Source organism: Physeter macrocephalus, chromosome 19, assembly GCF_002837175.3.
Source record: "Physeter macrocephalus isolate SW-GA chromosome 19, ASM283717v5, whole genome shotgun sequence".
Taxonomy (NCBI): Eukaryota; Metazoa; Chordata; class Mammalia; order Artiodactyla; family Physeteridae; genus Physeter; species Physeter macrocephalus.
Window position 1 is genome coordinate 35,206,125 of NC_041232.1, and position 14,841 is coordinate 35,220,965.

The 14,841-nt window shown below is 37.6% G+C and overlaps 1 protein-coding gene and 1 non-coding gene across 2 annotated transcripts in view; one reads left to right on the forward strand and one right to left on the reverse strand.

The window, feature by feature from the left end:
- THOC1 (THO complex subunit 1) overlaps positions 1 to 14,841 on the forward strand; it is a 50,722-nt gene that overhangs the window by 17,786 nt on the left and 18,095 nt on the right. Inside the window, exons 8-11 of the mRNA XM_024121121.3 lie at positions 4,985 to 5,067; positions 8,057 to 8,130; positions 10,042 to 10,150; positions 11,334 to 11,465. Of these exons, the coding sequence (XP_023976889.1) occupies positions 4,985 to 5,067; positions 8,057 to 8,130; positions 10,042 to 10,150; positions 11,334 to 11,465 (398 nt within the window). The remainder of the gene's footprint in view (positions 1 to 4,984; positions 5,068 to 8,056; positions 8,131 to 10,041; positions 10,151 to 11,333; positions 11,466 to 14,841) is intronic.
- Positions 7,851 to 7,923, reverse strand: TRNAR-CCU (transfer RNA arginine (anticodon CCU)). The gene has a single exon. It is a non-coding gene; the product is annotated as a tRNA-Arg (tRNA).

A 14,841-nucleotide genomic window follows, 5' to 3' on the forward strand; every position in this document is an offset into this window, starting at 1 on the left:
GCGGAGCACAGGCTCCGGACGCGCAGGCCCAGCGGCCATGGCTCACGGGCCCAGCCGCTCCGCGGCACGCGGGATCCTCCCAGACCGGGGCGCGAACCCGGTTCCCCCGCATCGGCAGGCGGACGCGCAACCACTGCGCCACCAGGGAAGCCCCCTAAAATAAATAATTATTAAGAAGAAAAATTTTATATTAAAAAAACAGGACAGTCAGAACCCTAGGAAAAATGGTGAAAGCAAAGCTATACAGACAAAATCTCACATAGCAGCACACACATACACACTCACAAAAAGAGAAAAAGGGGAAAATAATAATATATCTTGCTCCCCAAGGCCACCTCCTCAACTTGGGATGATTCGCTGTCTATTCAGGTATTCCACAGATGCAGCGCACTTCAAGCTGATTGTGGAGCTTTAATCCGCTGCTTCTGAGGCTGCTGGGAGAGACCTCCCCCCTCCTCTTGGTTTGCACAGCTCCTGGTGTTCAACTTTGGGCTTGGCCCCGCCTCTGCGCGTAGGTCGTCCGAGGGCGTCTGCTCTTCGCTCAGACAGGACGGGGATAAAGGAGCAGCTGACTCGGGGGCTCTGGCTCACTCAGGCCGGGGGGGGAGGGAGGTGCACGGATGCGGGGTGAGCCCGCGGTGGCAGAGGCCGGCGTGATGCTGCACCAGCCCGAGGCGCACCGCGCGTTCTCCCAGGGAAGCTGTCCCTGGATCCCAGGACCCCGGCAGTGGCGGGCTGCACAGGCTCCTGGGAGGGGAGGTGTGGAGAGTGACCTGTGCTCTCACACAGGCCTCTTGGTGGTGGCAGCAGCAGCCCTAGCGTCCCACGCCCGTCTCTGGTGTCCTCGCCGACAGCCGCGGCTCGCGCCCGTTTCTGGAACTCCTTTATGGGGCGCGCTTAATCCCCTCTCCTCTCGCACCAGGAAACAAAGAGGCAAGAAAAAGTCTCTTGTCTCTTTGGCAGCTCCGCGCCCGTCTCTGGAGCTCCTTTAAGCGGCGTGCTTAATCCCCTCTCCTTGCGCCCCAGGAAGCAAAGAGGGAAGAAAGGTCTCTTGCCTCTTCGGCAGCTCCAGACTTCTCCCAGACTCCCTCCCGGCCAGCCGTGGTGCACTAACCCCTTCAGGCTGTGTTCACGCCGCCAACCTCAGTCCTCTCCCGGCTTCCGGCTTCCGACTGAAGCCTGAGCCTCAGCTCCCAGCCCCCGCCCTTCCCGGCGGGTGAGCAGACAAGCCCCTCGGGCTGTTGAGTGCCGGTTGGCACCGGTCCTCTTTGGGAATCTCTCCACTTTGCCCTCCACACCCTGTTACTGCGCTCTCCTCCGCGGCTTCGAAGCTCCCCCCATCCGCCACCCGCAGTCTCCGCCCGCGAAGGGGCTTCTAGTGTGTGGAAACCTTTCCTCCTTCACAGCTCCCTCCCACTGGTGCAGGTCCCGTCCCTATTCTTTTGTCTTTGTTTATTCTTTTTTCTTTTGCCCTACCCAGGTACGTGGGGTGTTTCTTGCCTTTTGGGAGGTCTGAGGTCTTCTGCCAGCATTCAGTGGGTGTTCTTTAGGAGCAGTTCCACGTGTAGCTATATTTCTGATGTATTTGTGGGGAGGAAGGTGATCTCCGCGTCTTACTCTTCCACCATCTTCTCTCCGCCCCTCCTCACTTTCTTGATAGTGTTGTTTGCAGCAAAAAAGCTTCAGATTTTGATGAAGTTTAATATATCTATTTTTTCTTTTGTTGCTGGTGCTCTTGGTGTCATATTTAAGAAACGGTTGCCTAACCCAGCAGTCCCTGACCTTTTTGGCACCAGGGACTGGTTTCGTGAAAGACAATTTTTCCACGTACTGGGGTTGGTGGGGGGGATGGTTCAGGCAATAATTCTAGCGATGGGGAGCGGCAGATGAAGCTTCGATTGCCGCCTGCTGCTCACCTCCTGCTGTGCGACCCGGTTCCTAACAGGCTGTGGACAGCTACTGGTCCATGGCCTGGGGGTTGGGGACCCCTGGCCAAACCCAAAGTCACAAAGATTTACATCTACATTTTCTTCTAATAGTTTTAGCTCTTACATTTAGGTATATGATCCATTTTGAGTTAATTTTTGTATGTGGTGTGAGGTGGGGTTCCAATTTCATTCTTTTTATATGTGGATACCCAGTTGTCCCAGCACCATTTGTTGAAAAAGCTATTCTTTTCCCACTGAATTGGCATCTTGCCTTCTTTTTACCTTCAAAATATCAAGATCAATTGAACCTTAGGACCTTGGCACTCTTTCTGCTGTCTGTAATCCTTTTGTTCGTTATTGTCACATTACTGACTTTCGCTGTCACTGAATCTCAGTTTAAATTTTACTTCCTTAGGGAGTCTGTCTTTGAGCATCTAATCTAAACCTGCCACCACAGTTACCCATTATCACCACCTGATTTCAAATCTCTTAGAATTTAGTACCACCTGGCATTTTCAGTGTGTTTGTGTTGTTCACCTCTGTATTTTCTGTGCCTAGTAACTTCTAATAGTAGATATCTAGTCGCTATTTAAATATTTGATGAATGAAACTCTATCTCTTTGTGAAATGAAGTGCTCCTTCGTAAGTACTGATTTGTGATTTCTTTTTCTGGAATTTACAGAAAACATAAGAACAAGGTTTCAATTCTCAGCCATTCTTTAGTCCTTCCTGTTTATCTCCAGCCTCCACTCTCATTTTTAAAAAAACATTTTAACCTCTTTTTCAATACGCTACATTCCTAAATTGACAAGACATAGAGAAATCACTTTTTTCTTATTAACTAGTTGAAAGACTAACAATATGTTGCTAAAGGTAGCTTTAAACTATATATATATCTTTTAATAAATTATATTTTTAAATTTAATTTTTAAATTATAAAATTACCCAACCTTGTTTCAGAAAATTTGGAAAATGAAGGGAAAAAAAATTCATAATCCTGTCACCCTAACATAAGCTAGGTTGGCATTTGGGGATATCTTCTTGCAGTATTTTTTCTTCTTTTTTTACCTTTGTAAATGCGTAAGATTCACTAGAGTATATCCCAAGACCTTCAGAAAGCTGTCTTAACATGTAATTTACCCATTAAATTTAGTAAAGTATGACTGAGATTTTTAACCTAAGAATTATGGCATGTGCTTTGTTGAGTAATAAACAGAAAATGGACAAAGATATTTTAAGTAGTCAGTGCTAAATGGTCAGCATACTAGCTTTTAAAAAAAACTTCTTGTTTTAAGATAACTTTACGTGAAGAGTTGCAAAGATAGTATAGAGTACCCGAATAGCTTCACCTAATGTTAACCTCTTACATACCATGGTACAGTTATCAAAACTAATAAATCAACATTGGTGCAGCACTGTTAGCTACAGACTTTATTTGGATTTTACCAGTTTTATCACTGCTTTCTTTTTTAAGGATCCAATCTGGGATCCTGTATTAACTTAGTTGTGATGTCACTTTAATCTACCCAGTCAGTGACAGTTCCTCAGCCTTTGCTATTTTTTCATGACCTTGACAGTTTTGAAGAGCACTGGTCAGATAATTTGTAGAATGCCCTTCAATTCATGTTTGTGTGATGTTTTTCATAATTAGATTGAGGTTATGGATTTGGGGAAGAAGACCACAGAGGTGATGGGACCTTCTCAGTGCATCGTTTCAACATGGTATTGATGTGTCTTTTTACTGGGGGTGTTCTTTTTCATCACTTATTTAAGATATTATCCTTGATGACCATATTTCTCTACTCCAAAGTTACTATTTTCCCCTTTGTAATTAATAAATATTTGGAGGGAGATACTTTGAGGCTATGCAGATACTTTTTCTCCTTAGACCTTTGCTGGCTGAGTTTAGTACTGTTCATCAGTGGATCTTGCCTGCAGTGATTATTATTAGGTTGTCCTGGTGGTGATTTTCTATTTCTTTCATTCCTTCTACGTTTATGAATTGGGATTCTTCTCTAAAGACACGTTGTCTTGGGAATTCCCGGGTGGTCCAGTGGTTAAGACTCCGCGTTTCCAATGCAGGGAGCCTGGGTTTGATCCCTGGTCGGGGAACTAAGATCCTACAAGCTTCACAGTGCAGCCAAAAAAAAAAAAAAGAAGAGTTGTCTCTTCTCCTTTGTTTACTTGTATTTCAGTCATCTATTTCAGTATGAACTCATGGATATTTATTTTATATGGGTTATAATCTCATAATATCATTATTTACTTTGTTGCTCAAGTTTTTATAGTTTTCCGCATTGGGAGTTCTTTCATGTAGGCGAAGATAGTCCAGGCACATCTTGTATTTTCCCTGCCCAACCCCTAGAATCAGCCACTTCTCCAAAGAGCCTGATTAGTTTTACTTAAAAATGGTATTTAGAAGACAAGATCTGGGACCTAGATAATGCTAATTGTTACTAGGGTATCACTGCTTCTAAGCCCTCTCAGTGGACAGAGCTTGGAAAGAAACATATGTATACTAACATGTATATGTAAGCATCTGTATTTCTGTATCTGTCTACTTTTTTTTAAATGACCAACAACAAAAACAATGCTATCATAGTGACTGATAACTTGTGAGTCTAATCTAGCACCAATAGATCTGCTTATTTATAACTTCTTTCCCTGACAGCAAGAAACCTGGCTCTCACTATATTTCCTATAAATATTGTTATACAGTCACACTTTTTGAATAATACAATTTCTATTTGTGCTTCAGCAAAATTATAAATTACTACATATTGCATTCTGTAAAATTGTTCTAGAATATTCATAAATAACAAGGATCAATATATCTGTTATAGTGTATACAGAATTCGGCATACTCTAAAGGCACCTTAAAGAAATGAATTTTAGAAAGAATTTGAAAATCAAGTGTGATGTTATTCTGACTTGATCTTTTGCTTAATTATGGATTTATCATTTTATGTATTTTGGTTATATGACAACAAAGTTATATTCTTAAACAAGTTTAGGTGTTTAATGGATTTGCTTTGAAAATTTTTTTTTTTTAATAGGTCTTAACTTGCAGAGTCAGTTTAATCTGGAAAATGTCACTGTTTTCAATACCAATGAGCAGGAAAGCACATTGGGTCAAAAGGTGAGGCTGATATGAAATGTAACATAACATATTTTAAGTTTGTTATTGAGATAACTCAGATGAATGGGTCTTATAAATCAAAAATTTTAAAAACCTTTATTTTCAGTTTATAGAAATAATATGTATTCTGTGTAGAAAAAAAATGCAAACAAAGTAGAAATATTTAAAATAAAAAGTACAGCTACCCCATAATCCAAGGCCCCAAAGATAACCACTCTTAACATTCTTTTTTTGTCCTTACAGGACTTTTTGTGTGTATGTAGTTTTATTCCAAAATTGAGGTCATACGATACATACTGTTCTGAAATTCACTTTCTTCTTTTAACAGTATGAAATGGTTGCATTTCTTCATCAGTACATTTAGATTTGTCTCTGTGTTTTAATGTCTCGTAATAAGTCTTTGGATATATCAGTCTCCTGTCACTGAGCATTTAGATAATCTCTAATAGTGAAAACTTGTTAACAACATTATAGTAAATAGTATTTTGTATATCATTGCTAAATTATGCAGGTGTCTCCTTAGGATAAATTTCAATAAGTGAAATTTCTGTGTCAAAATAAATGCATATATCAAATTTTGATAACTGTTGCCCAGGTACTTCTCAAAAAAGTTGTACCCATTTATACCACCCCAAGTGGCACATAGAGAATGCCTTCCCATTTCCGCACAGCCTCACGCCAACATGGGGAATTACCAGTTTTTAAAAATTTTTGCTTAATTGATACATACTTGAAAGGTAAGTCGTCTTTGTTTTAACTTACATTTCTTTGGTTATTAATGAAGTCAAGGAACCCACTGTATGTTTATTGGAATTTATTTTTCTTCTGTACTGATTAGAAACAATGAGGAAGAGAATTGCCTATTCATGACATTTGCCCATTTTACTGCTGAAACGTCTTTTTCTACCGATGTGTAGAAACTCATTATATAGAATATTATTAATTCATTCCTACTGTGTGTTGATACATTTTTTCCCTCAGTTTATGGTTTTTCTTGTAACTTTATAGTTTTCTGTATGGAACTATTAAATTTGGATATAGTAATATTAACATTTGTTGGTCTTTTGTTTTAGTGTTTCTAGCCTTGTGTCATACTGAAGGCTTCCACTCCACAGGAGTATATAATTCTTTGTTTTCTTCTGGTCCTTTTATGATTTTATTTTTTCTTTTAAATCTTTTACCCAGCAGGAAGGTTGGAGTTTGGAGTAAGTTGAGTTATAATTTAATTTTTTCTAAATGGTGAGCCAGTTATCTCAGAACGATTTGTTAAATAATCCATCATTTGCCCACTGTTTTTTTCAAAAGGACATCAGCAAGATCAACTTTATTTTTAAAGATTATTTATTTATCTATCTATCTATCTATCTATCTATTTATTTATTTATTTATCAGTGCGTTGGGTCTTCATTGCTGTGCACAGGCTTTCTCTAGTTGCTGCGAGCCAGGGCCACTCTTCGTTGCGGTGCGCGGGCTTCTCATTGCGGTGGCTTCTCTTGTTGCAGAGCATGGGCTCTAGGCACACAGGCTTCAGTAGTTGTGGCACGTGGGCTCAGTAGTTGTGGCTCGCGGGCTCTAGAGCGCAGGCTCAGTAGTTGTGGTGCATGGGCTTAAGTTTCTCCACAGCATGTGGGATCTTCCCAGGCCAAGGCTCGAACCTGTGTCCCCCTGCACTGGCAGGCAGATTCTTAATCACTGTGCCACCAGGGACACCCCCTAAAGATTATTTTTGATGTGTCCAGAAGACAGTCCAGAGCTGGGAAATTTTTGGACATTCAGCACTTGCTCTTCATTTAGGAACAAGTTATAAAGTTGAAAAAATTATTAGTTAGATGTAACTAATATTTCACTGTAAATTAATCAGAGTACTTTACTTAATTTATCCCTTAAATTGTAATCATTGTCAATTTGGAAATGATATTGACTTTAAGATTTTTCAAAATCTGCCTTTCCCTTTTATGTATCTTTTAGGTATTTCTTGGACTATTCTATGTAAACTTGTTATTTTAAAGTTGGGGGGGGTGGCATGAATTGGAAGATTGGGATTGACATATATACACTATTGATACTATGTATAAAAGAGATAACTAATGAGAACCTACTGTATAGCACAGCGAACTCTACTCAATGCTCTGTGGTAACCTAAAAGGGGAGGAAATCCAAAAACGAGGGGATATATGTATACGTATAGCTGATTCATTTTGCTTTACAGTAGAAACTAACACAACATCGTAAAGCAACTATACTCCAATAAAAATTAATTATTAAAAATTTTTTTTTCAATATGGAGCTGTACACCCAGCATATCCTAAAGTGTTCCCAGATAATAAGTGTTATGTGTACAGGTGGGGGAAGATTTTCAAGGTCAAATTAAAGTTGGGGACAAAAACTACTTAAATCACTTTGAGTTATTTACTGTGGTTCTTGGAATCCTTAGTGTACTAATGATCTTCTCACTTTTCCAACAAGTCATTGTATACTGTGTTTCCAGTTGTATACTATGTTTCCAAATCATATTTTGCCATAGATTCTCTATTCCCAGAGAGAATGTACTGACTGTGTTTGGAAAAGTACTGGTTTAAAACTTTGCACTGTGTTTTTTGTTGTTATTTTTAATGAATAGGTATTTATATTCTTTTATTATTATTATTATCTATATAAATATTTAATATTTGTTTATTTAATATTTATTTATTTATTTTGGCTGCAACTGTTCTTAGTTGCAGCACGCGGGATCTTAGTTGCAGCATGCAGACTCTTGGTTGTGGCATGGATGTAGGATCTAGTTTCCTGACCAGGGATCGAACCCGGGCCCTCTGCATTAGGAGCGCAGAGTCTTACCCACTGGACCACCAGGGAGGTCCCTGCACCATGTCTTCATGACTATCTTATATTATTGTCATACTGCTCTTGAGTTCTCGGATCCCTGTCATATAGAATTCTCCTCTGCCTGACAACTGCTTCATGACAGGATGTACATTTTTTAATTTAGCACATGGAGGACAGAGAAGAAGGAATGGATGTGGAAGAAGGTGAAATGGGGGATGATGAAGTTCCAACAACTTGGTGAGTGTTTAGAAGTCCAGATTTCTTGATTTACAAAGATAATACCTTATGACTTATCAGGTACTAAGGTGAGAATGTAGACAGGGAGGAAGGAGATCATGCTTATAGATTTCTTTTGTTTGTAACTTTAATGTATATCACTTAAAATTACAACTCCAGAATCACTAATGGGCTGTATCATTTGGTTTCTAAATTCTGTGCAGGCAGTCTGTTGTTCAGGTGTAACCTACCTTATATATATTCATAACGTTTGAAAAGCCAACCACAGGCAACCTACGCACTCCTTCCCTTCTCCCTTCCATTTCATTTTGAGATCATGGTGCTGTGTGGATCACTAAACCTACTTCCTGTTTCCCCATATAAAATTACAGTCTTACTTGCAATATTTGTATGGGCATGAAGCTTAGCACAGATGCTAACTGTAATCCATAGGTTCAACTTGTTAAGGTTTATTTGGAAAGAATGGAGTAAGATAGTATACAATAGTGTTTACAGACAAAATTAATTTTACAGAGGTGATGTTGAAAATTTTTGTGGACATTTGAGGGTGCAAAACAGTTGATAACCTCATGCATTTTTGACATATGGTTACTACTTAAAAGACTTTATTGGCCGTTTTTAGTAATATGGAGGATTTTGCTAATATAAACTCTGAAATGTCTGTTTTAAAATTAAAAATTGAAGCATTCTGTAGTGTAATGATTGCTTGTAAAATTAAAAATTAAAATATGTCTTGACCCATATGCTAACACATATATATGGAATCTAAAAAAAATGGTTCTGATGAACCTAGGGGCAAGACAGGAATAAAGACACAGACATAGAGAATGGACTTGAGGACAATGGGGAGGGGGAAGGGTAAGCTGGGACGGAGTGAGAGAGTAACACTGACATATACACTACCAAATGTAAAACAGATAGCTAGTGGGAAGCAGCTGCATGGCACGGGGAGATCAGTTCAGTGCTTTGTGACCACCTAAGGGGTGGGATAAGGAGGGTGGGAGGGAGACACAAGAGGGAGGTGATATGGGGATGTACGTATGCATATAGCTGATTCACTTTGTTATACAGCAGAAACTAACACAACACTTTAAAGCAGTTATACTCCAATAAAGATGTTTAAAAAAAATATGTATTGACACTGAAGATTTGTAACATAGCCGAGTTAGAAATTGAATTAGTAACGCCATTTTTGTAATACTAAGTTGATATGTACCTAATGTGTTTGTTTCATACTAGGTCTTAGTATGTTGGTTAGGATATGATGCCGGGGCTTTTACCATTAGAGTCAAATTAACATTAGCTTAAACAACATAGAAATTGATTTCTTTCTCATGTAAAAGTCTGAAGACAGGTGTTCAGGGCTGATCCATTAGCACTCTTCAGGGAGATTGTCTAGGGACCCATGTTCCTTCTAACTTTGTGTTCCACCATGCCTTGGTATTTGCTCTTTTTCATATAGTCCAGGATGGTTCATCATCATATCTGCATTCTAGCCAGGGAAAAGGGAAAATGGTAAAATATGGCCCATATAGGACATATGACTTCCGCTCCCCACTGACTGGCCAGAGTTTAATCACATGGCCATGCCTAGTGCAGGAGAGGTTGAGAAAGAGAGCCTTAAATTCTGAATGTATCCAGCCAAAATTCAGAGGTTCCACCACTAAAGATAAAGAGGGAATAGGGGTCTATGAACCCCCTGAAATTATTTATAGACATTTATATAAATATTTATGAATTTGTGTACTTTTCTGGGGAAAGAGGCCATGGCTTTCGTGTACTTTTCTGGGGAAAGAGGCCATGGCTTTCATTAGCTTTTTCAGAGGATTTGTGACCCAAGAAAAGTTAAAGCATTTAGATATTTCTAAAAGAACTTAAATGATTTATTTAATGTAACATTTATTTTATCAGCTCCATTCCAATTGATTACAACCTGTACCGAAAATTTTGGTCACTTCAGGATTACTTTAGGAACCCTGTGCAATGCTATGAGAAAATTTCATGGAAAACTTTTCTCAAGGTGAGTTGCCAATTACAGACTACCAAAAGCCCAACATTTTATAGCTAATGGCAGAGTCAGAACTTGACTCTTGTCCAGCATACTTTTCACTATATAGTTCTACCTCTTATGTTTTTGTACCTATTTCATAATATAGAAGCTAAATTGTAAATTAATATATAAACAATTGATTTTGAGAGTAGTTTATAAATGACTTGAGGATTTAAAATTTAGGAATTACAGCCTTGGTTTTTTTTTTTTTTTTACATAGTGAGTATTGTCAACATGAATTGATGAACTTTTGCAGAATACATCCTGCCTTTGCACAAAATTATTTCAGCTATCCTTTAAGAATAGGACTCTGCATACTATGGCTTTGGACCACATCCAGCCTACTGCCTGCTTTTGCAGACAAAGTTAATTTTGTCACACAGCGACACCAATCATTTACGTGTTATCCATGGTTGTTTTTGTGCTATAATGGCTGACTTGAGTAGTTGTGATTGAGACCATTTGAGCCATATAGTCTAAAATATTTACTATCTGACTGTTTACAGGAAAAGTTTACTAACCTCTTTTTTATAAGAATTCTCTGTATTTCTTTTTCTTGGCTCCTTAAAGGTCAGTTTGTCCTTTTTGTTGTAATCAAAATCTGAAGTTAATAGGTAGCTTTTAAAAGTGTCATGGTGTGTTTTCTGTGTTACTTTTTAAAGTTTTTATTTTATATGCAGTATCTTTTTTTCCCCCATAACTACCCAAATTCAGATTAAGTGGTAAGTGAGAAATCATCTGGAATTGTTCCTCAACTGGATAGGCTTTGACATCATTTTTTTATTTGGTCACAGTGTTTAACACAAGAAATGCTTGAGAGTTTCACTGCTGATTAAACAGCTACTTTTACTGGTAAATTTCTGTATACTCTCAAAGCATTCCTTTCTGTGTTTGCCCCTTACACAAACTGCATAAGAAATCACATTTTTCCAGAAGTAGAGAGTTTATTCCTACTTTTACAGTAACCATGATATCTCACAAAAAATAGTTTTACCCTCATTTTGCTGTCATAATTTTTCTTGTTTAGTGTGCCTTAAGGGTGCATATACGGTTAACTGGGAATAAATTGTACATTATTTTGATAAAGAAAAGCACTAAACAAATGATTGGGCAACAATGCCAAATAAAACTAATTGATATTTTTACTTTGCAGTATTCTGAAGAAGTTCTAGCTGTTTTTAAGAGTTATAAATTAGATGATACTCAGGCCTCAAGGAAAAAGATGGAAGAATTGAAAACAGGAGGAGAGCATGTATATTTTGCGAAGTTTTTAACAAGTGAAAAGGTATAAATCTTTCTTTTTCACTAAGCATAGTAAGAAATGTTTTTATTTTTGTTTTCTCTATTTAGCTGATATCCTTGTAAGTTAAATACAGTAGAAAAGTTTCTTACTTTATTTTTGGTTAAAACTGGTAAATGTTACTTTGAGAGTCCTATTTCTTCTTGTAGAAGTAAGACTAATTTAATTTCAAAGGTGAAAAGTTGTTCTGCATTGTCTGTTTTGTAGATTTATTTTGGATTAAATACATTTTAGTTACTTTCAAGTACATATATTCTGAACCTCGTTAGGATTTCATTTGCATTTATGAAAATATTTTGTAATTAGTTTGCCATTTAGGTACAAATAACAGGTTTTAAAATTCCCTGTTAATCTTATTTACACAGTTTAATAAGTAATAAGTAAGTTTTGTTCAAATACAATGCTAAGGCATTATGTAAGTTTCTAGTCAAGGTGGCACATTGAGTTTGTGTTTCGATTCACTCCCTCTGCTCCAAACACATAGCAATGACAGGTAAAATATAAAAAGAGAAAACCAAAAAGACAAAGCTGGGCTTCCAGAGACAAGATAAATATCTTCATAGACCAGAACTGCCAAGTAATAAGTGAAAATGAAGCCTTGGGCCTGCTGACTGTATGTTCCAAGCAGGTGGTGGCAACCAGGAGCTTGGCTACAGGTGAGACCAGATCCATGTGGGACCAGGAGCCAGAGCCATATTCACTGCTTGAAGCCAGAGACTGGGGTAGAACTTAACCCACTTTTGAAAAGAAGCTAAGGTAGATATTACCAGTCTTCTGCCAAAGGCTGTGGTTTCATAGGAAGTTGTGGGTCTAGGGATAACAAAGGCACAACTTTGTGTCCTCTGCTTGCTCTATGACCAGATATGAGATATCCCCAGTATATTCATGAAACAGCTGTTCCAAAAAGTCATCAGAGACTGCTTTCCAGACTTGGGCCCATGGACCTGGTAAAAGAAAGTGCAAAACTACTAGATAGGAAAAGGTATACACAGAGATAAAGAAGAAGAAATAAGCAACAATCCCAAAACAAAAGCCTTCCACTCAAAACTCTCTGATAAATTAAAATTCTGAAATCCAGTGCTAAGAAAGATCACCAACAAAATCAACTATTGGGATATATGTTTGTTTATTTTAGATACATAGCCTGACCAAGACTTTAAAATATATATGTTTTGGATAATCAAAGAGATAATTGATAGTACAGCATCCATGGAGAGTAAGAAATTGTGAAACTGAATTTCAGTTGAAATGAAATAGGACAGTTTAATATGACAACTAATTGGGATTCTTAAAAATGAAAAAATATGATCATTGAAACCAAAGCACAGCACATAGAATTAAACTATAGTTTGGACATAGATGACAAGAGTGCTAATGATGAGGAGTTCACCCAGAACACAGCACAGAGACAGATTTTTTTGTTAACCTGAAAGCAGTTAAGAGCCATGGAAGATAGATTGAGAAATTCTAGCATATATCTAAGTAGGATTGCCAAAGAACAAAATGGAGAGAATATTGGAGGAACTAAAGGGCTGAAGGAAGTCCCAAGTTCTCAGATTAAAAGTGTGCTACAACTACCAAGCAGGATAAAGAAAGATGAATCCATACTTCAGTACATTATGCTGTAACTGCAGGTATAGAGAAAAAACCTTAAAAGCCACCAAAGAGGGGAGGAAAAAACCACAAATATACTGGAAAGGAACAGATTTCTAACAGTTATCAATAATAGATACCAGAAAACAGTGGAGAAATATTTCTGAGAAAAAACTGAGTCCAGAATTTCATACCCAGCTAAATGCACTCAAGACTGTAGATGAAATAAAGAAATTTTCATTCTAAGACCAGGAAAGCATACCACTCTAAGACCATCATTGTGAAAAACTACTAAAGAATGATCTTCAGGAAGAAGGAAAGTGAATCCATAAGAAAGGAGTAGAATACAGAAAGCAATTGTGAGCACAGAAATTGAAAAATATTTCAGTTTACCATTGACTAAAAACAAAAAAGTCATAATAACTGATTTTTTAAAAAATTTTAATGTATGTAAACTAGATAACAGTAAGAATCAGGGAGGGGAAAACAGATGTTTAGTGAGTAATTTAAGCATATGCTACAGTCCTTGTAATCCTCAGGAGGAGAAAAGGAATGCTGAATAACTTTAGACATTATTATATTAAAAGGGAAACCACCAAAGGAAAAACAGCCTGTAGCTCTCAAATGGCAAGGGGTTATTAAAAAGGGGACAGGAAGGAATATAGACTACTTTATAAATCCAACAGATGGCAGGAAGGGAGGGAAAAAAAGAGAGAAGGGTAGGTAAGTCCAAATATATCAGTAATGACTGTATAAACTGATTTAATTTACCTAATAAGAGAGATTATCACATTGGATTTTTTTAAAATCCACGTATATTTATTCATTTAAATGAAACAGACATATAAAACTCTTTGGTTGAATAAAGAATTCAAAATTTTATTTTACCATATGTAGAAAGGGAAGAAAATTCCAAAGCCTCCTCTAACTTAACAAAGAAGCTTCCCAAAGATATATACCTTTCAGAAAGCTTGAGATATCAATTTAAATAATATTATCAGGTCAAAACAGTTAAAAAATACAACAACCAGTAAGTTGTATGCTTTTAGCAGTTAAAAGTCACATTTCTCAGGACATGACAACTATTTCAAAACCCTGGATATCTTAAAAGTTTTTTTTTTTTGGGACAGTTGACATTTCCAAGGACATTTTAGAAAGAAGCAGGATTATACATTTTCAGAGACATCTCCACATTGGAATGTAAAATCAGTGCTTTTTGTATCGATCTCTATTCACCACTTTATCAGAACTGGTCCCTGAATAGTGTCTCCCTTACTGACTATGAGCTTTGTTTCACCAGCAGTGCAGACAGCATGAGCTTTCAGGGTTAAGCACTGGAATTCCATTAGGTAACGTTTTGATAGAGGGAAAAGCAGGTTTTAGAAGCTTAAAACTTTACAATATGGGAAAGAAAAAAGGCACAGAGAATTGCAACAAAGAATGTAAGGCGTGTGATGTTTTGCATCTTCACTTCCATTTGTTGCCTCTTAAGCAGTAACTTTATCTTAAATTTCAACCTATAAAAGAACCCTTCCTGTGCAATCTTCGTATTTTTCCTATGTATTTCCAGTGTTTATTACTCAGCATCCAAGTGAAAATATTTGTAATGCACCACTTGATAAGTTTTACTGCTTCACTAAAAGAAGCCTTCTAGCATTTCTGTAACACCTTACATGATGTTTTACATCCCAGGATTTCTGAAAAGGCCATCCCACCTAAGTATGTGCCAATCTAATGTTACTTCTCAACTTTCTTTTTTTTTTTTTCA